Source organism: Callospermophilus lateralis, chromosome 3 (assembly GCF_048772815.1).
Source record: "Callospermophilus lateralis isolate mCalLat2 chromosome 3, mCalLat2.hap1, whole genome shotgun sequence".
NCBI classification, from domain to species: Eukaryota; Metazoa; Chordata; class Mammalia; order Rodentia; family Sciuridae; genus Callospermophilus; species Callospermophilus lateralis.
In genome coordinates, this window is record NC_135307.1 from 50,139,753 (window position 1) to 50,162,931 (window position 23,179).

The 23,179-nt window shown below is 33.9% G+C and overlaps 1 protein-coding gene across 1 annotated transcript in view; it reads right to left on the reverse strand.

Moving 5' to 3' along the window:
- Positions 1–927: 927 nt before the first annotated feature.
- The window catches only part of Fbxo33 (F-box protein 33), a 39,898-nt gene continuing 17,646 nt past the window's right edge, over positions 928–23,179 (reverse strand). Inside the window, exons 2-4 of the mRNA XM_076850235.2 lie at positions 5,847–5,957; positions 4,665–5,350; positions 928–2,975 (exon numbers count right to left, since the gene is read on the reverse strand). Coding sequence (XP_076706350.2) covers positions 2,704–2,975; positions 4,665–5,350; positions 5,847–5,957 — 1,069 coding nt within the window. The 3' untranslated portion in view covers positions 928–2,703. The remainder of the gene's footprint in view (positions 2,976–4,664; positions 5,351–5,846; positions 5,958–23,179) is intronic.

Sequence of the window (23,179 nt, forward strand, 5' to 3'; positions counted from 1 at the left end):
TCAGATATTGACAGTGAAATGTACCAACCACTTGTCATTTGAAAGTTCTATCCATGGAGGGACAGTTAGAAATGAAGTGCTGTGAAAATTCAGGAAGGGACCAGGGAAGGTCAGAAACGGTTGCTTAAGGAGGTATCCCTTGCAAAGGCATGTAGGTGTGTGCTTGGCATCGTGTGTGGTCTCCAGTGTTTGTGTGTTGCAAGGAGAGGCTGCTTTTGGTAGAGGTGCTGGAAGTTCTTAGATTTGGGTTAGATAGGCGCCTATGGTTAGTTTGAGAATTCCAGCTAGTGTGTTTAACATGGTTTATGTGAGGACCATGAGCAAATTGCCAAACCACCCTTGGAGGCATACCTGGAATGCAGCTTCCTTGTTTCCTAGCCTCTTCAGAACAATTCTTTTTAAATAACAGATTATTCAGAGATGAGGCAGTTCCTAAAAGAGTCAAATTCTGGAATGATTAAAGAAGGAAAGATGGAAGAAGAAGGAAAAGAAGCCATTTTTTCCCCTAAAATGAGAGCTGTTTTCTTCAAGAATAGAGATCACAACATCAAACTGATAAAGGGGTTTATGAAATATTTAATGCTGGCAATTCTAAGTATTTTTGCATATAGTGTAAGAATTTTAAAAAATAAGCTCCTATAGTCTATAAATTAAGTTTTACCATATCAATAATGTGAGTACATAATTCACTATGACTTTGTACTAACCAGTCTAGTTTTTTTGCATTTTTTTTGGTCAAAGTAAATTTCTTTAAAAATTAAAATCCTCTACTCAGACTAAGATTTTATATGCTATATTTCCAGCTTTTTTTTTTTGCACCAGAATACAAAAGCAGCTAACATGATTGTATACACTATAAGGATTAATGCAGATTATTTAACACTGAAAGTTTTCATGCTTTATATACAATAAAATATATTACAATGATCACTTTTTAATGCTTTATTCATTGATTAAAAGAATATACATTTAACATAAACCATACAACATCAGTCATCAGGTCAAACATTCAGCTGGTTTCCTTACAGTTTCTGTCAGGAGTTATTTTATCTGATCACATATACAAGATAAAATCTCACCACATCTGGCATTTACACATACTGTGCCAGTGGATTCACACTACTGATGTACATATAAAATCCGAATGGTATGTGCTCACTGGAGACAAAACAGTGCACACCTGTCAAAAGGTCATTTAATATAAGATGGTAAAACCATTTGTAAAACATATAAACTTTTTCCATAAATAGAATCATATCTGGACATCTGTTGCATAAATTGTGTTTCCAAAGCTTACAATAGAGCAGCCAGGTCTCAGCACTGCTGGGCACCCACGTTGGCTACTTACTTTATTATTGCAGACTGTCCTTTAACATTAAATGCACAACATTCGTACCACTTAAAACTGGGGTCAGGTGGAAGTCTCACAGAGACCACGTCTGTACCGCGGTTGCCCTGAACAGTTAAATTGGCTTTTAAAGCCTCTCAGATATAACAAGGTTTTAAAACATACTTCATGGAATGTTCTTCATGTATCATAGCAGCTCATACCTGTGATGGAACAAGCTTTCAGTTTTTCCTTTCTTTTCTTTACATTCACTATTCACAGTGAAACAGGTGCATGGTTTTTTTTTCTTTTTTTTTTTTTTTTGTTTTGTTTTTTTTTCAGAGTTCTGAGGTTGCTGACTGAGCCACAGCACAGCTGTGTACCACAGGTCGAAATTCGACCTTAAATATTACAATCTAGCAGTATCTGGCTGACCACAGTGGGCCGGCCCCTGCCAGCATGTGGGCACTTCTTCATTTAAGTCTATTCTTTGGCAGCTGACACGCGTGCTGACAGAGAAAAATCCAGTGACTTGTTGCTAGGGATTTCACGACTAATGTCTGTTTGCGAACATGTTTGTTTATAATTCTATTTTGATCTTATTTAGGAGGTTTTACACTGGAATACAGTTTCTTTCTTCCTCTACTATTTGAAATCTGGGCTAAAAAGCTAACTTGAATGTATAATGTAATTGTTGAGTAAAATTATATCAGATACAGTCTGAAAAAATTTGATCATTTAAGTATTCATGTTTATGTAAATGCATTTTTTAAAAAAGGATTAAGCAATGTTCTAACCTAGTACTATATGAAATTCAGAATGGTAATTGGTGTTATCAACTCTAATGTAGGTAATGGAAGTTAAACTCTTGGCTTTCTGTTAAAGATAACTCATTTGGGATTATATTATCTTCCCTTATTCCATTTCAAATCAGAATTAATGAAATGCTATCGGAATACCTAGATGCAGTGCATTGCATACAAATCCATCAGGCTATGGATATATATATATAGTATAAAAATATTTTGGCTCCTGAGTTCTGAACTCTGACACACAAAGAATAAAAATGTCCAAAAGGCAGAGTAACTCAGTGAAAAACAAAGTTAGCCAGCAACCTCAGACAATCTTCGATTGTATGTCCTTAAGGTTTGGTAACAATTCCATTAACCGTGAAAGCCCTATACATTGTCACTTTGAACTTCTAAACCAATACCCGACTACGTTCTTTGATCAAGAAGTAGAATATACATATATAATTCTATAAAGCTAATACTGATTAAACACAGCACAAAGGGATTAATTCACACTACTGAAAAAAAAACATAATAGGACCCTACTTGCATATGTAACCACAGGAATTGTACATTTAAAAAAAGCTAAATGTCTTCACTGAAGCGTTGCATCTCTCTGTAAAAATGGCGATTTGGTTCAGTGAAGACGCTGAGTGATTCAATGTCCATGACGGCATGCCAAGGTTGACCCAGGCCCAGGGATACCTGCTCGATAAGGTTATGCACTGGATCCACATCCTGGTCGGCTAGTTCACCTTGGTCGAAATCGATGCTTTCTTCAGTGACTTCAAGCACTTTTAGATCAGAGCCACGAAGACGAGCAATGGCAATGAGGTTGTGTGCCCACACTGTGTAACCTTAAAAATAAGCAAAAGACAAGTCTGTCATTTTCTTGCATTTTATTTAATTTTTTTTGATGTTAGTCTTTTTCTCATTTGATGCTTCATGAGAAGCTTCAAATTTGTATCTTCCCAAATTGGTCTTTTTCCATTAAAAATATACTGAAACTGAAAAAGTGGAGTGGGGGAAAGGGGTCAGAATTTTGATACTGTCTTCAGGAACACTATTGTGTACGATGAACTGTTATGTAATCCTATTCTGACATTTCCTTCTGTAAAAGAGATGACGTTTAAAGTTTAAAGTATATATCAATAAATTTTGGAGGTTTGGATAGTGATATATCACAAGTACAAAATTTTATTTCATATGCGTGTATCCATTAACAATACATACAAACTAGTATTTTTAATTTGTGAAAAATCATCTTGTGTGGTACTTCACAATCCAAAGAAATGAAGTGACACTTTCAAGTTTGAAGATAAACTGTTAATCATCAGTAGCAAATATGAAAAGCAAAAAACAGTAATGGTATGATACATATCAACTTCAGAATAATGGCTTCTCTGAAGAGGGATGAAAGAGAATGGGTGGTATAGAGTTTTTCCTCTAATATCTTATATCTTAACAAGTGTTAAAAAGATTGCCTTAAATTAAATTTTAAATAATTTAACATTCTGTATTTCCATTTTACCTTCAACTTTCAATATTGATTTATTCTTGATACCTCTAATAACTGGCCAAATAATAAAACAAAACTTGAAAAACAAGATATAACCATTACTACATATTAAGTATAGGTTAAAAACAGTTTAAAAACTATGAAACAGAGGCTGGGGATATAGCTCAGTTGGTAGAATGCTTGCTTTGCATGCACAAGGAAGGCCCTGGGTTCAATATCCAGCACCACAAACAAAACAACCCAAAAAACAAACTAATGAAACAGAGCTAATAAAAAATTTAAAAGACATTCTTATAGATTATTTTGCAATTGTATTATATCAGAAAAGAAAGTAAAAATTTTCTTTTATTGTTAGAACAGCAATTTGAGAATAGTTCATATTTAGATGAATGGCCCCACTAAGAAATAAAAATGTAACTAACCAATAGGATCATCATTTGAAAAAACATCATACAAACTAGTACACTGATACCTAGAATCTAAGAGATGAGGCAGTGAACATAAAAGAAATCATACTGTGTATTATGCTTTTAAGCATAATCTTGTGATTAGAGGAAATATATCTATTGCAGGGGAATGTGTATGTTTTCTTAGCTATATTTAATTTCAGATGTCATGTGAAATACTATGTGGTAGAAGAAAAAAATTAACATGGAAGCTGAAGCAGAATATTTGGGATAGAGGTATGTCTTTCAGTTTGTAAGTGATATAGTTTATGAACTTTTAAAAGCTTTATAAAGACTGCATATCAGGTACTGTGGTTGTGGCTCAGTGGTAGAACACTTGCCTTGCACGCATGAAACAATGGGTTCAATCCTCAGCACCACATAAAAATAAATAAATAAAATAAAGATATTGTGTCCATCTACAAATAAAAATATATTTAAAAAAAGACTGCATATCAATTTGTTGTTCCTGACATTTTCAAGGCCATTGCCACCTTTTTACTGGCATAAATATTTTAAGTGTAAAAAAACATTTTAAGTGTAATGCCAATATCAAATTAATAGGGAAAAAAATCACATACCATGAATGGCCAGGAGAGAGAGCTTTGTACACCTCCATGCTAATAAAACCAATGGATCTTCATTTCGGTTGTCACTAAGATCTGGAAAACCAGATGTGTCTATTACATCATTCATCAATATAAAATGAGTGAGGAACTTGTCATACTGCCTGGATATAAGATCAACAATGGCCCCTGAAACACAAGTGATATAGCTGTCAAAATGAATCCTCTCTAGTGGTATACTGGGTTTCAGAATCTTTAACATATCTTCACTTTTGATATCAAAAGCCATTATATAAACCCGAAGACTGGTGCTCTTTCGTGACAGGGCTTTCCAATGGTCATCATTCGGCATGTTGTCCAGAGACTTGTGCATCACAGAAACATTGTGGACCAGGAGAGATAGTCGCTGCAAAGGCACATGGTTGCTATCAGTTAAGACTCTTGCCATCTCAGCTGTAAAGTCACAGAAATCCAGAGCAAGTGAGTGCAGATTCACAAATCGTTCTAGTTCAACTGCAGTGATAAGAGTGCTGTTACCAGGAATATTGTTGTCCAGTAAACTCAGGTGCTCCATGGTGTTGGCAATAGAGTTAGAGAGAGATGACAGTGATGATGGAGTTACTATTTCCAGCATAAACCCGCAGGACAGCCATTTCAGTTGCCTACTATTACTCAGTATTTCTTCAAACAGCTGCTGAATTCTATAAGGAAAACACATGCCAAAATGATCTAACTACAATCTTTTATTGCCTATTTTTAAAAATCATTATTAATCATGCAATGTTGAAGTATATTTTCCCTCATCAGTTAATGTCTACTCAACTCACAATAAATACCACTAAAATTCACATTAACATCTAATGAATAAACTATATCAAACATACAAATGTATTAAACATGTAAACCTATGTTCCTCATCTAAGGAAAACAGCACTGCACATCAGAATGGTAGACATACAATAAGACAAGCAGAGAATGAACAGTTTTAAATCACAATAATTATCCAGCAAGCCATTTGATATCTTAAAGATTTATGGCATAGAATGACACATATATGATCACTGTATTTCATTGACATTTGTGTTTTTGCAGAAGACAAAAAGTCATTACTTTTCTGATTATTTTTTATAATTTTATAGTAAAAACTAGAATAAAGGTAATATATTAGTATAGACCCCTGTCCAATACGTAACTTACTGTTTAATTTTTTTGCCATCAGGGTCTGCCTTGCTGAGGTATGTATTTGACAAACTTCCTTGCTGTTGCAGAACACTTATGTCTCCAAAAAGACTAAACTTCTGGAGGTTCCTACAAGAAAAAGTATATAAAGTGATTTTCTAAGTAATTAATACATAGAATTATAAATATTAAAAATAAATATGTGCAAAAGGGATATCCTAGAAAAGTTTACACCCTATAATTCACTTTTTTTTTTTTGAGAATTTTAATATTTATTCTTTAGTATTTGGCGGACACAACATCTTTGTCTGCATGTGGTGCTAAGGATCGAACCCGGGCCGCACGCATGCCAGACGAGTGCACTACCGCTTGAGCCACATCCCCAGCCCTATAATTCACTTTTTAAAAAACATTTATTTTTTGTAGTTGTAGTTGGACACAATAACTTTATTTATATGTGATGCTGAGGATCAAACCCAGGGACTTGAATGTGCAAAGCAAGCGCTCTACCGCTGAGCCATAACCCCAGCCCCTATAATTCACTTTGAATCCAACTAAATACTTTCTATATACACAAAACATAAGGCAACATGATGTGGGAAAAGCAGCATAAGCTTTGAATGAAGACTTGGGTGTAAAGGTTGGTTCAGGAGCTCAATTTTTAAAAATATTTTTTTATTAGTGTGTTATAATTATAACATTGGGGTTCAATGTGACAGACACAGTCACACATGCACATAATATAATGTGCTCCATTTCAATCTCCAGTACCTCCCATCTCTTTCTCTTCCCATCTACCCTGATCCTTTCCCTCTATTCAGCTGTTCTCTCTTCTATTCATTTTCATTTTTAAATTAGTACATTATAATATACATACATGTAGATTCGTTATGATAGATTCATACATGCACAACATAATTTGGTCAGTTTAATACACTAGTATCTTGCTTTCCCCTCTTCCCTTCCCTGCCTGCCTGCCCATCCCCCCTTTCTTTTACTCTACTGTTCTCCTCCTATTTTCCTGAAATCTCTTTTTAAAATTTCCTTTCTAACTTCATACATAAGAGAAAACATTCAATCTTTGGCCCAATATTTTAATTAATATGTAATAACTATATCTACCTTACAGAGTAGGGATGAGCAACAAAATGATATATGAACAACTGTAATGCTAATCATAACATAAAAATTCTCAAACTAGGTAACTTAGTCGACATGTTAAATGGTCAAGGGTGGGGCTCTTCCCTGAAGAACTCAGAAATTTTCTTTGATTAAATACAAAGAGAACCTTCTTCAGTCTTATGGTCACATGCATAGCTTTTGATTAATGGAGGTAAAAAAAAAAAAAACTATGAAAAAATATTTTAGCTTTAAATAATTTCAAATATAAGACTACTTTTCTGATAGCAAAATTCTAAGTAGGATAAAATTAATATTAAAAACTCCTAAATGGCAGTCATAACTAACTAGAAATCCCATATATAATACAAAATATACAGATAACTTTAAAATACCATTTCTTCATAGTATGTCTCATTTTCCCAAATTAATAACATTGATTTCACTGAAAAGCTTGATGATCCTAAAATTTAGCTCAAGGAATAATTACTAATTCATTTCCTCATTAAACCAAATATACCTTGAGGGCTACTAAGTGCCAGGTGCTGTGCTATATATTACGGGTACAATAGTGATCCAATGCTGTGAAGGACAAGAACAGGGTGCTTGCTGTACATCAAGAGAATATTTGACACTGTGTTCACTGAGAGAAGGACTCCTGAAATAAAATGAATATTAAGATTGAGTAGAAGTAAAATGAAAAAAGGTTGTAGATACAGATAGGATTCTAAGTCAAAGAAAAAAAAAAAACATTGTTTCTGTCTTCACTGCAATAACCTGCTCCAAAATGGTTTCTAGGAGAGAATAACAATTAAATTTGTGCCTGGAAAATATTATTATAGCCTTAAGAAGGGAAGAGCCAAAGTAGAGGGACTATTTAAGAGAGTATGTTAGTACCCCTTCATGTTCAAAATACTAGAAAAACTAGGGATAACAGGAACATATCTCAACATTGTAAAAGTTACCTGTGCTAAGCCCCAGGCCAACATCAATTCTAAATGGAAAAAAGTTGAAAGCACTCTCTCTAAAAACTGGAAGGTAGGGATGCCCTCTTTCACCACTTCTATTTAACTCAGTAAACTCTAGCCCGAGCAATTACACAGAAAAAGAAAGAGATACAGACGAAAAAGAACTACTCAAATTATCACTATTTGCCGATCATATGATTCTATACCTAGAAGGCCCCAAAAATTCCACCAGAAATCTTCTAGAACTAATAAATGAATTCAATAAAGTAGCAGGATATAAAATCAACACCCATAAATCAAAGGCATTTCTGTACATCAGAGAAACTAAATCCTCAGAGAAACTAAAAAAACCACTCCATTTCGAATAGCCTCAAAAAAAAAAAAAAATGGGAATCAATGAAAACTACAGCATGCTAAAGAAAGAAATTAAAGAAGACCTTAGAAGATGGTCATTTGTCAAAATGACCACACTACCAAAAGTACTATACAGATTCAATGCAATCCCAATCAAAATCCCAATGTCATTCCTCATAGAGAAAAAGCAATCATGAAATTCGTCTGGAAAAATAAGAAACCCAGAATAGCCAAAGCAATCCTTAGCAAGAAGAGTGAAGCTGGTGGCATTACTAGTCCAGACCTTAAACTACACTACAGAACAACAGTAACAAAAACAGCATGATATTGGCACCAAAATAGACCTGTAGACCAATGGTACAGAATAGAGGACACAGAGACAAAGCCACATAATAACAGTTATCTCATATTAGACAAAGGTGCCAAAAACATATATTGGAGAAAAGATAGCATCACCTTCAACAAATGATGCTGGGAAAACTGGAAATCCACATGTAACAAAATGAAATGAAATCTCTCTCTCTCAACATGCACAAAACTCAAAGTGGATCAAGGACATAGGAATTAAACCAGAGACCTTAGGCCTAATGGAAGAAAAAGTAGGCACTAATCATCATGTTGGGATTAGGCCCAACTTCCTTAATAAGGCTCCTATAGTGCAAGAATTAAAACCAAGATCAATAAACGGGATGGATTCAGCAAAAGAAACAATCAGTGAGGTGAATACGGAGTCTACAGAATGAGAGCAAATCTTTACTACAAGCACATTAGATAGAGCACTGATCTCTAGGATATATAAAGCATTCAAAAACTTTAACATCAAAAAACCAAATAACCCAATCAATAAATGAGCCAAGGAACTGAATAGACACTTTTCAGGATATACAATCAACAAATGTATGAAAAAATGTTCAACATCTCAAGCAATTAGAGAAATGCAAATCAAAACTACTCTAAGATTTCATCTCAGTCCAGCCAGAATGGCAGCTATCAAGAACACGAACAAAAAGTGTTGGAAAGGATGTGGGGGAAAAGGCACACTCATACATTGCTGTGGGACCGCAAATTGGTGCAGCCAATCGGGAAAGCAGCATGGAGATTCTTTGGAAAACTGGGAATGGAACCACCATTTGACCCAGTTATCCCACTCCTCAGTTTATACCCAAAGGGCTTAAAAAGAGCATACCATAGGGACACAGCCACATCAATGTTTATAGCAGCACAATTCACAATAGCCAAATTGTGGAACCAACCCAGATACCCTTCAGTAGATGAATGGATAGGGAACCTTTGGTATACACGATGGAATATTATTCAGCAATAAAAGAGAATAAAATCATGGCATTTGCAGGTAAATGGATGGAGTTGGAGAATATAATGCTAAGTAAGCCAATCCCAAAAAACCAAAGACCAAATGTTTTCTTTGATATGAGGATGCTGACTCATAATGGCGATGGGGGGGGGCAGGGCATGGGAGGAATGGAGGAACTTTAGATAGGGCAAAGGGGAGGGAGGAGAAGGGAGAGGGCATGGGGGTAGGAAAGACAGTGGAATGAGTTAGACATCATTACCCTAAGTACAGATGGGGGGGGGCAGGGCATGGGAGGAATGGAGGAACTTTAGATAGGGCAAAGGGGAGGGAGGAGAAGGGAGAGGGCATGGGGGTAGGAAAGACAGTGGAATGAGTTAGACATCATTACCCTAAGTACATGAATGAAGACACAAATAGTGTGAAAATACTTTGTGTACAACAAGAGACGAAAAATTGTGCTCTACATATGAAATGAATTGCATTCTGCCATCATATATAACAAATTAGAATAAATAATTTAATTAAAAAAGTATATTAGTGATTAGAGATGTGAGGTAATGATAGCCTGAATTTTTCTGGTGGTGGAGGCTGACAGAATAGACAACATGAGCTACATTTAAGAGATGAAATGAATAGGGTGCTGGATTAACTAGAGGAGATAAGAGTACTAATTTTCCAAGTTGTGGGACTATATAGAGGGTAGAGCTTTTCATTTGGGCAAAGACCACAAGAAATGAATAAAAAATTAATCAGGAAATTGTGTTTGTGTGTTGATGTGGTGGAGTAGCTAGATTATGAGCTCTCTTTTGTATACATTGAGCTAGAGATGCCTTTAAAATAGTCAAGACTTTATAAGCTTAGAAATAAGAGAAAAATCAAAAAGGAAATTTTAGACTATATAAAAATGAAAAACCTGATATTGAATAACATACTTCTCCCAACATAGTGAGAAAACATGTAATAAATGCTAGTTATTTTTTATATATAAAAGAATGCCATAGGAATTAAGAAGAAAAACATTTAAAAATCCAATGGTAAATGGGAAAAGGTTATAAAACAGCCAGTGTAGACTATGTTGAAAAAACATTAAAAGTATTACTAATGGAAATAATCTTTTTCTTGATCTTTAAAAAAATTTCAAATTAGTCACCTTAGTAACTCAAATCACTTTCCATGTGATGACTAGAGAAACTGTATTCTTAAAAAAATTTCAAAGAAAGCTGTAAAACAAATGTAAAAAACCTAGTTTTCCATTAAAAAAGGATATAAAGCTGCTTTTGATAGAATGGCTACCATATCAGGCTCCAAAGGGTACATAGTATAATATATATCTATGTTTGCTTTTTATTTATTTCCCCTTTTATCTTCTGTTTATTTAAATTTGCCACCATCCATAAATTATAAGGAAGTTACTTTCTCATAATCCTTTCTAAAAAGAAAAATTAAAAAATGAATATCTGTTTTTGGAGAATTCAATTTCTAATAATAGATAGATAGGAGAGTTATACAATCTCTATAATATTTTCTCCCTTCAAACCCAATTTCCACAATCCTATGTCCGTAACACTGTCCTGGGATATTAAAACACATTTTGAAAAGACTTTTATTTCTTCAATAAAGGATTAAAGAACTGCCCACGCCCTATAAAAATAAGTTAAAAAATTGCATGAGGCATAAGATACAATTGTTTTCAGATACTGGACAGTAAGCATTATGGGACTGTGATCCCTGAAAGATGGGAAAAAGTAAGGTGAATGCTTGCTTCAGATCCTGGCCTGGAAAGAATCTGAAGGTGAATATAGGGTATGGGAACCCAATTTATGTTCTTAAATGTTTCCTTTGCTGTCAGGTTTTTATTTTGATGGCACACCACTTAAGGATTGTTAGTTTTATTTCTTGAGCTTTGGCAGTTTTATTAAGTAAGTCTCTACCTGTGTCAATGTGTTGAGAGTGTTGTCCCCAGGTTTTCTCCTACCAGTTTCACTGTTTCTGGTCTAATTCGGAGGACTCTGATTCACTTTGAGTTGATTTTTATGCAGGGTGAGAGGTAGCGGCCTAGTTTCATTCTTCTACATATGGATATCCAGTTTTCCCAGCACCATTTCTCCAGAGTATCTTTTTGTCACCTTTGTTCAGGATTGGATGACTATAATATGTGAGTTTGTTTCAAGTGTCTTCTAGTGTACTCCATTTGGTCTTCATGCTGCTTTCAAGGCAATATCATGCTATTTTGTTACTACAGCTGTGTAGTATCATTTGAGACTGGATATTGTGATGCCTCTGGCCTTGCTCTTGTTGCTCAGGGTTGCTTTTGTTATTCTGTGTCTTTTATTCAATGTACATTTGAGGACTTTTTTTTTTTTTCTTTTTGAATTCTGTGAAGAATCTCATTGGTATTTTGATAGGGATTGCATTGAATCTGTAAAACAGTTTTGGTAGTATGGCCATTTTGACAGTATTAATTCTGCTTATTCAAGAATATGGGAAATCTTTCCACCTTCTAAAATCTTCAATTTCTTTCTTCAGTGATGTATTATCTTCATTATATAGGTCTAGATTTATTCTTCTATCCAAGAACATGGGAGGCCTTTCCGTTATCTAAGGTCTTTCTCAAATTTTTTCTCTAATGTTAAGGTTTTCATTGTAGATATCTTTTGCCTTCTTGATTAGATTTATTCCCAAGTATTATTTATTTATTTATGTTTTTGAGGCTATTGTGAATGTGACAGATTTCCTGATTTCATTCTCAGAAGAATGATTACTGGAGTATAGAAAAGTGACTATGATTTATGATCTATGTATGTTGATCATATATCCTGTAACTTTGCTGAATTTGTTCATCAGTTCTATGAGTCTTCTGATAGAATTCTTAGGGTGTTCTAAATATAGAATTGTGTCATCAACAAACAGAAATCACTTGACTTTCTATTTATATCTCTTTTAATTTCCTTCATTTGCCTGATTACTCTGGCTAGACTTTCAAGAACTATGTTGAATAGGGGTGGTAAGAATGGACATTCTTGTGTTGTTCTGATTTCAGAGGAAATGATTTCAGTTTTTCTCCATTCAGTATGATCTTGGTCTTGGATTTGTCATGTGTAGTCTTAAAAATATTGAGGTAAGTTCTTCTGTCTTTAGTTTCTACAGCAGTTTAAATATAAATAGGTGCTGGATTTTGTGGAATGCTTTTTCTATTGAGCTGATCATGTGATTCTTGTCCTTAACTCTATGCATGTAGTGAATTACATTTATAGATTTGCATATGTTGAACCAACCTTGCATCCCTGGGATGAATCCCACTTGATCATGGTGTACTACTATCTTCTAGATAATGGGTCTTGGAATTCAGTTTGCCAATATTTTATTAAGGATTTTTACATCTATTTACACCAGGTGATACTGGTTCAAAGTTTTATTTCCTTGATGTGTCTTTGGTTTTGGTATCAGGGCAATACTGGCTTCATAGAATGAATTTGGCAGTATTACTTTTCTATTTCATGAAATAATTTATGGAGGGTTTTCATTAGTTCTTCTTTAAAGGCCTAGCAGAGCTCAGTGAAAATCCATCTGGTCCTGGGCTTTTCTTTGGAAAGATTTTAATTGTATTAGTCTCTTAAAGTTTTCTATATCCTCATGGTTCAATCTGTGTATGTCTTATGCATTTGGAAACTTAGTATCTTCTAGATTTTTCTTTTTTTTAGTGTAAAATTTCAAAATACTTTCTAATGATCCTTTACATTCCAGAAGTGTTTGGATTGAAATCTTCTTTTTCATCTCTAATTTTGTTGTTTGGGTCTTATCTTTTTGATTAATTTGGCTAGGAGCTTTTCAATCTTGCTTATCTTTTCAAGGAATCTTTTGTTTCATGATCTTTTGTATAGTTTTTTATTCTCAAATTTTTAAATTTTAGCTCTGATCTTATTTCCTCTTTTCTACTGATTTTGAAATTATTCTAGGGTCTAGTTAGTTTTTTTATATTTTCAATGCTATAAACTTTCCTCTTAGAACTGCCTTCGTACTGTCCCAAAGATTTTGATGTTTTATTTCTATTCTCATTTGTTTCTAAGATTTAATCTCTCCCCTGATATCTTTTATGATTAATTCCATTTGATTGCATTGAATCTGTAAATTTCTTTTGGTAATATGGTCATTTTGAAGATGTTAATTGAACCGTCTCGTGAACACGGTCTGACTTTCCATTTTCTAATGTCTTCTTCAATTTTTTTTCTTTGGTGTTTTATAATTTTCATTATAGAGGTCTCTCACCTCCTGAGTTAGATTTATTTCTAAGTATTTTATTTTTTGAAGCTATTGTGAATGGAGTTTTCTTGATTGTTGTCTCAGCAGATTCATTATTGAAGTATAAGAAAACTACTGACTTTTGTATGTTGATCTTGTATCCCGCTACTTTGCTGAATTTGTTGATCACATGGAAAAGTCTTCTAATGTTGTTTTTATTTTTCCCCTGAGCCTTTGAGGTTCAGAATCTTGCCATCAGCAAACAGATAATTTTGACTACTTTTTCTATCTGGGTCCCTTCAATTTCCTTCTCTTGCCTGCTAGAGTTTCAGGAATTATATTGAAAAGGACGGTTAGAGTGGACATTGTGTCTTGTTCCTGATTTTAAGTATGATGTTGGCTTTGGTTTGTCATTTATAGTCTTTATGATGTTGGCCTATGTTCCTTCTATCCCACCTCAGTGGACACAATCCCTTTTTAAAAATTTTATTAAAAAATTTTTTTTGTAGATGGACACAATATCTTTATTGTGTTTATTTATTTTTATGTGGTGCTGAAGATCAAACTGGGCCTTATATGTGCGAGGCAAATGCTCTGTTACTGAGCCACTGCCCCAGCCTTTTCCCTTTATTTTTTATTTTTTTAAAATTGTTTTTAGTTGTAGATGGACATAACATCTTCGTTTTATTATTTATTTATTTATTTAATGTGGTGCTGAGGCTCGAACCCATGTGAGGCAAACGCTCAACCACTGAGCTAAAACCCCAGCTCTTTCCCTTTATTTTTCATTACGATTTTTTTCTTCTTTTCTCCTTTTTCCCATTAAGTGTAAGTGTGAATGCATGAATGTGTATGTGTGTATGTGTTGGTCATGGATATCTATATTTTTCCTTTTCACATAAATAAATATTTTTCCTTTTCATTTTTATAATTTTTCCCTTTTTAAAAAACTTCCTCGCCTGTGTTTTTTCACCTTGTTTTGACTTTAGAAGGGCAGGGGGTTTTGTTTATTTGCTTCAGTTTGACTTTTTAAAAATTTTTATCACTTGCTTTGCTTTTATTTATCTTATTACTCCTTTCCCTTCAATAGCCAAATTCACTTGTTCTTTTGCTCCTTCTTTTTTTTTTTTTTTTTGAGAGAGAATTTTTTAATATTTATTTTTCAGTTTTTGGCAGACACAACATCTTTGTTTGTATGTGGTGCTGAGGATCGAACCCGGGCCGCACGCATGCCAGGCGAGTGCGCTACCACTTGAGCCATATCCCCAGCCTTCCTTATTTTCTTTAAATTATTTTTTACTCCTTTTTTTCACTCCTTCTTTATAGCCATCACTTGCTACCTCTCTCCTGCTTTGAACAGTTTAACATTCTTTTTTCTTTCTACGCCATTTTTTTCCTTAATGAAATACAGTTTTACTATATTTAGAACAATTTCGTTTATATACGTCCTGTTCTTGCCATTTATGTTATTGGGGTTATTAGATTTGGGAGGGCATAGTCAACACATGCTGTGTACTTTAATACTAAGTCTAGTTTATGGCTGTTTATTGTGGTTGCTTTTGTTAAATGCTGACCTTGCCATTCTCCTTTTGTAGTAATTAATAGTATATAATGGGCTCTGGGACATTTATTCTAATACTGTACATTGATCACTATTATTGTTACTGTTGATTGTTTCCCCTTTTTCTGAGAGGGGTGAAGAAGCAATTGGTACACTGTGAGTTCACAGAGACTCCAGGCTGAACTACACCCAAGCTGTGTAAAGTGACAATACACCTTCCTCTACACAAAAACTAATCCTATTCAACTTCAATTATACATATATATGAAAGTAAAAAGACTGAAAGTAAAAGGATGGAAAGTCTCCCCCAAAAGTTTCAATCCCTCAACAAAGGAATACTTGGGCATGGAAGGGGATGAAATACCAAAGCAACACTTTTAAAAACAGAATATTATGGGGTTGGGCTGTAGCTTAGTGGCAGAACTTTTGCCTAACACATGTGAAGCTCTGGGTTTGATCTCCAGCAACACTATATAAAAATAAATAAATAAAATAAAAGTATTTTTCCATCTACAATAATTTTTTTTTAAATCCCAGAACGTTAAAATAATTAGTGAGCTAAAAGAAGACCTAAGAAACAAATTAAGGAACAAATTAAGAAATTAGTTACAGGAAGCTTATGACCATTTCAATAAAGAGATAGAGATTCCAAAAAGAAACCAGTCAGAACTCTTGGAAATGTAAGATGCAATAAATCAAATAAAAATTCACTTGAAAGCATCACCTACAGACTAATTACATAGAGATCAGAAATAAAAGACAAAAACTGAGAGAATGGATTAAAAAACAAGGCCCAACCATATATTGTTTTTTCAAGAGACTATCTTGTAGGCAAAGATCTCCACAGATTGAAAGTAAAAGGATGGAAAGAGATATTATATTCAAAGTGTGTGGAAATCAAAAGGAATAACCACTCTCATGTCTAACAAAGCAGATTTTTTTTTAATATTTATTTTTTAGTATTTGGCGGACACAACATCTTTGTTTGTATGTGGTGCTGAGGATCGAACCCGGGCCGCACGCATGCCAGGCGAGCGCGCTACCACTTGAGCCACATCCCCAGCCCTAACAAAGCAGATTTTAAGCAAAGATTAACTAGAGAAGACAAGGAAGAATGCTATATACTGTTGAAGGGAACAATCCAACAAGAAGATGTAACAATAGTAAATATTTATAACCCAAATGTTAGTGCACGTAATTGAATAAAACAAACACCCCTCTCTCTCTCTTTTTTTTTTTTTTGGCGAAGGGAAGGGTACCAGGGATTGAACCCAGGAGCACTCGAATACTGAACCACATTCTCAACCCTAATTTGTATTTTTAATTTTGAGACAGAGTCTCACTGAATTGCTCAGCACTTCACTTTTGCTGAGACTGGCTTTGAACTCGTGATCCTTCTGCCTTAGCCTCCTGAGCCACTGGAATTATAGGTGTGTGCCACTGCATCCAGCAACAAATACCTCTTGATTTTAAGTATCAGATAAGACACCAATTCAGTAATACTTGGTGATTTGAACATTCTTCTCTTTACAAAGGACAGGTCATCTAGATACAAAACCAATAAAAACATTTCTGACCTAAATGACACTATAAATCAAATGGACCTAACAGATATCTACAGAATAGTTCTCCCCAATGGAATATACAGAAAGATCTCAAATCAACAATCTAATGTTAGAAAAGTGGGAACAAACTAATTCTAAACCCATCAGAATACATGATATAATTAAGATCGAGCTGAAATAATGAAATAGAGAATTAAAAAAAAAAAAAAAAACACTACAAAGGATCAAGACAACAAGGACTTGTTTTTTTTTTTTAAGTAAAATTGATAAACTCTTGGTCAAACCAACCAAAAAATTAAGAAAGCAGACCCATATCAATGAAACTAGGAATGAAATACAATACAGACATTTCTGAATTCCAGAGGATCATTAGAAACTATTTTGAAAATTTATATTCCAATAAATTGTAAAATCTAAAAGATACTGACAAATCTCTAGGCACATATGATCTATCCAAAATGAACCAAGAGAATACAGAAAACCTAAACAGACCAATATATTGATGCAGTAATAAAAAGCCTTCCAAAAAACACAAAGCCCAGATGGTTTTTCAGCTGAGTTCTATAAGACCCTCAAAGAACTGATACCAATTCTCCCTAAATTATTCCATGAAATAGAAAGGGAGAGAATATTCCCAAACTCATTCTATGAAGCTCGTATCACCTTTATACCAAACCAGATAAAGACACATCAAAGAAAGAAAACAGAACAATACCCCTGTTGAAAACAGATGCAAAAATCTTTCAATAACTGCATTCAAAAATACATTAAGAAGATTGTACACCATGACCAAATTGGATTCATCCCAGGGATGCAAGATTGGTTCAATATATATAACACAATAAATGTACTTCATCACAAAACAGAATTAAGTACAAAAGTCATATGATCAATAGATGCAGAAAAAGCCTTTGACAAAATTCAGCACCCATTCATGTTAAACTCACGCATATCTTTAAAAATATTTTTCCTTTACACTATTTACATGCAAAATCCATTCTTATAACATTTTTCTTTTATAAATGGTTTTGAACAGGGGATTTTTTGGGGTTGGCATGGGGCAATCATGTGCTTCCCAATGAGATCTTCTGTCTTATTTGTACCATACATACAAAATAGTAAATGCATTAGTTTTAAAATTGGGGGAAAATTGAAAGATTGTTTATGCCAATTCTGTGTATTGGACTTGATGGGCAGAATATTTACAAAAATGTTACTATCTGATGGTTTGTAGGGGGCTTAAAAATATAACTGCAAATGTAAAATAAGGGCATAAAAACATTCTGGTAAGATACTATATATTCACTGTATATATCATGATACAGTTTTTTAAAAAAGTTTCACAACTTGGGGCTGGGGTTGTGGCTCAGCCAGTAGAGCGCTTGCCTAGCACATATGAGGGCCTGGGTTTGATCTTCAGCACCACATAAAAATAAATAAATAAAGGTATTGAGTCCAACTATAACTAAAAAATAAATATTAAAAAAAAGTTGTCAAAACTTTATTATATAAACTGCAAATCTTGACAAAATATATTCATTCTTGTATATAAATGATTATTATCTTCCAGAGGATATTTAGGAAATTAATTATGAATCTATTAAAAAGTTGCATTCATTCTAAGTTTTTTTTTAAAACTTTTTTTAGTATTTATTTTTTAGTTGTAGCTGAACACAATACCTTTATTTTATTTATTTAACTTTATCTGGTGCTGAGGATCGAACCCAGGGCTTCACACATGCTAGGCAAGCCTTCTACTACAACCCCAACCCCTTTTCTGCTAAGTTTTATAGCAAATATATGTTTAGAAACACCACAGAAATATTTAGAATCACGAAGACTTAGTCTGCTAACTCACAGGAGGCTAATATGAGGGTGAAAAAATCATTCTGGGCAACAAAGATTTGCACTGAATGATCAGATTAGCCCATTCCTTTTAAAAAAGTATAAGGCAAGACAAATTGTCTCAAAGTTGCATGATCAACATAGGATAAAGTACGAGAGAAGCTACTGGCTTGATTTAGACATTTAATGATATAAGTCTCTGATAGATTAATATATATATCTTTGAACAGACAAGTTTGGATTTTATATTCATTTGCTGGATCACCAGCTCCCTGTTCTTTGATAGACACTTACTATTTGAATCTTTCTTGTAAGAGTTCTCTGCCTTTTAAAAAAGCTTTATTGAGATATAAATACCCAAAATATTGGACACACTTAAATATATATCTCAATGAGTTTGAACACATGCATGTACCTATAATACCACCATATCATGATACTAATTATACACATTAGCTCTAAAAACGTCCTGTGTTCTTTATGTTTTCTGTGGTAAGAATAGTTAAAACAAATGTACCCCATAAATAAAAGTTCAAAATGTCATATTTTTAATGATAGGTACCATATGGTACAGCAGATATCTAGAACATTTTCATGCATAATCCACTTTATACCCATTGAGCAACCCAGTTTCTCCTCCTCCCAGCCCCTGATAACCACCATACTATTTTTTGTGCCTGTGCGGTTTACGTCATGTAAGTGGAATCATGCAGTATTTGTCTATGACTGGTTTTATTTTAGTTAGCATAACTTCCTCTAGGTTCATCCATGTTGTCACAAGTGGTAGGATTTCCTTCACTTTTTAAGGCTGAATAATATTTCATTGTATGTGTACACTATTTATTCATCTTTTGGGTTGCTTCTTATCTTGGCTATTGCCTATCATTGCAATAAACTTGAGGGTGCAGATACACATTTGCAATCCTCATTTCAATTTCTTTTGTGCTCAAAACAGAACCAGAACCTTGTGTTTGCTAGATATATGAGCAATACCCCAAACCCAAGTCTAATTCTTACTTAAGAAGTAGGATTGCTGGATAATATGATGGTTCTATTTTTATTTTTTTGAGAAGCTATTGTAATGCACCATTCTACATTCCCTTAAACAGTGTACGTGGGCTCTAATTTCTTCATATCCTCATGAATATTTAATATTTCTTTATTTGATAACAGCCATATTAACAGGAATAAAGTAATGGGTTTCTGTGGTTTTGATATGTATTTCCCTGTGTGTGATGTCAAGCACCTTTTATATACCTGGTGACAATCTGACTAGCTCCTTTGAAGGAATGTCTATTCATGTCCTCTGCTTATTTTTAAATTGGCCTATATTTGTCTTTATGCCAGTACCATGTTTTAATCTTTTATTGTTGTAATATATTTTGAAATCAGGAAGTGTGATGCCTGTGTGATGCCTCCAGTTGTTTTTCTTTCACATATGAATTTTGCGATTACTCTTCTATTATTATAAAAATGCCATTGAGATTTGCAATATATCTGTAGACCACTTAAGGTGATACACACTTTTAACAATATTAATTCTTCCAGCCATAAACATAGGATGTCTTTCCATTTATTTATTTATGCTTTACTTTCTATTAGTATACAATAGTAACCTCTCACCTCTTTGGTTAAGGTCATCCCTATTCTTTCTTTTTGATATCACAAACGGGACTATTTTCTTTTTTCAGATTGCTTATTGTTAGTGTCTAAAAATGCAACTGATTTTTGTGTTGATTTTGTATTCATCAACTTTGCTCAATTTCTTAACTTGCAATGTTTTTTTTTTTTTTTTGGTGTAGCGTATTGAGAGTTTTCTATATATAACAACATGTCATCTGCAGACAGACAATTTTATTTCTTCCTCTTGGATTTGAATGTCTTTTCTTTCCTAATTACTCTGGCTAGGGCTAACTACATTAAGAAACAGTAAGAGGGCTAACTACATTAAGAAACAGTAAGAGTGGGCGTACATGTCTTATTCCTGAACTTCAAGGAAGAGCTCCCAGTTTTTCAAAACTGAGCACAATGTTAGCTGCAAAGTTCTCATATAAGGCCTTCTTTTTCCTTTTTTTAATTATTATTTTTTAAAATTTGAGTCAGGGTCTATGTTGCTTAATCTTGCCTAACACTTGGGCTCTTTCTCCCAAGTGGTTGGGATTACAGGTATGCACTACTGTACCCTGCTATTCTTAATGGTCTTGTATTTCTGCAATATCTATTATTTTGTGCATTTTTATCATTAAAGGATGTTGAATTTTGTTGACTGTCTTCTACATCTACTGAGATAAGTACATGATTTTTACTTTTCATTCTGTTAATGTGGTGTATCACATTTACCAATTTTTATACAATGAACCATCTTTATAGACTCAGGAATAAATTCTACTTGATCATGATGAATGATCCTTTTAATGTGCTGTTTAATTTGTTATAATTTTGTTGAGGATTTTTACATCTATGTTCCTCAAGGACACTGAACTATAATGTTCTTATAGTGAGTATCTTTGGCTTTGACATCAGGGAAATGCTGACCTCATAAAATGAATTTGAAAGTGCTCCTTCCTCTTCAGTTGTTTTGGAAGGGTCTGAGAAGTATCAATATTAGTTCTTTAAGTATCTGGTAGAATTTAGTAATGAAGTCCGTTGGTTCTGGGTTTTTCTCTGTTGGGAAGTTAATCATTACTGATTCACTCTCTTTACTCAAGTTGATCTATCCATATTTTCTATTTCTTCATGATTCAGATTTGGTAGGCTCTGTTTCTAAGAATTTATTTCTATTAAAGTTAGCCAGTTTGCTGGTATATGAATGTTCATTGTAGCCTCTTCTGATCCCTTGTGTTTCTGTGGTATCAGTCTCCTCCTTTGTATCTATTTTTGAGTTTTCTTATTCTAGAATTATCTTTTCAAAAAGTGACTCAGTCTTGTGATATTTTCTAGTTTTTTTCCTTTTCTTTTCTGCTCTTATCTCTTTCCTTCTGTTAAAGAAAAGAAAAAGATTTGACTTGCTGTACTTGACTATTTGTTTAGAATTATGTACTTGTGAATTTTTCAGTTTTTCTCCTATTGCTGATTTCTAGTTTCATGTCATTGTGGTGAAAAGAAAATATGTGATGTGATTTCAATATTCTTGAATTTGTTACTGCTGGCTTTGTAGGCTATATATGTGACCTATCCTGGAGAACTTTCTGGTTGTATTTGACAAGTTTGTGTATGTGAATTTGCTCCTGTTGGATGGAATGCTACACACACCCACACGATGTTTATCTTTAGGTCCATTTGGTGAATAATGTGTTTAAATTCTATTATTTCTTTACCGACTTTTGGTCTAGATGATTTTATCCATTGATGAGAGTAGGGTATTGAAATATCCCACTACTATTGTATTGCTGTGTATCTCTCTCTTTAGTTCTGTAAATATTTGATTTAATATTTAGGTGCTCTGATGTTGGATGCATATGTAACTGTTATATCTTCCTAATGAATTGACTTTTTAAAAATCATTCTAAAATAACAATCTGTTTTAATCAGCTTTCTCACTGCTGTGATCCAAAGACCCTACAAGAACAATTTTAAAGGAGGCAAAATTTATTTGGGGGCTCATGGTTTCAGAGGTCTCATTCCACAGACAGCCAGCTCCATTCCTCAGGGCCTGAGATGAGGCAGAACATCATGACAGAAGTGCATAGTGGAGGCAAGTAGCTTGGAACATGGCACTAGGAAGCAGAGACTCCCCTCACCAGGAACAAAATACATAACCCAAAGGCACATTCTGTTAACTAACCTCCTCCAGCTTCACCATAGATAATATACATACCCAAAAGTCATGCCCTGATGAGCTACCTCCTTACCACAGTGTACAGTTACCACCTAATTAATCCATACCAGTGGATTAATTCATTAATTAGTAGGTTAAGGCTCTTGTAACACAATCATTTCACCTCTTTCTTGCATTGTCTCACATATCAGCTTCTGGGGGACACCTCACATCTAAATTATAACACCATTTTTGTGTCTTATTTCAGTTTGTGACCTAAAAGTCTATTTTGTCTGACATTAGCATAGCCACCTCTCTCTCTTTTGATTACCATTTGTATGGAATAGTTTTTCTTCCCATTACTTCACTTTCAGGCTATGTGTATCCTTATGTCTCTAGTAGAGAGCACATGGATATCTTAAAAAATCTATTCAGCCCCACTTTGTATTTTGATGGGGGAATTAATTCATTTGCATTTAATGTAATTATTGAAGAGCAAAACTTCCTACTGCCATTTTCTTTCCTGTTTCGACATTCTTTCATTCTTTTCCTGCTGTCTGATTTATTTTTATAACGGTATGCTTTGTGTTTTGTGTATCTACTATATCTTTTTTCCTTTATGTTATCAGGG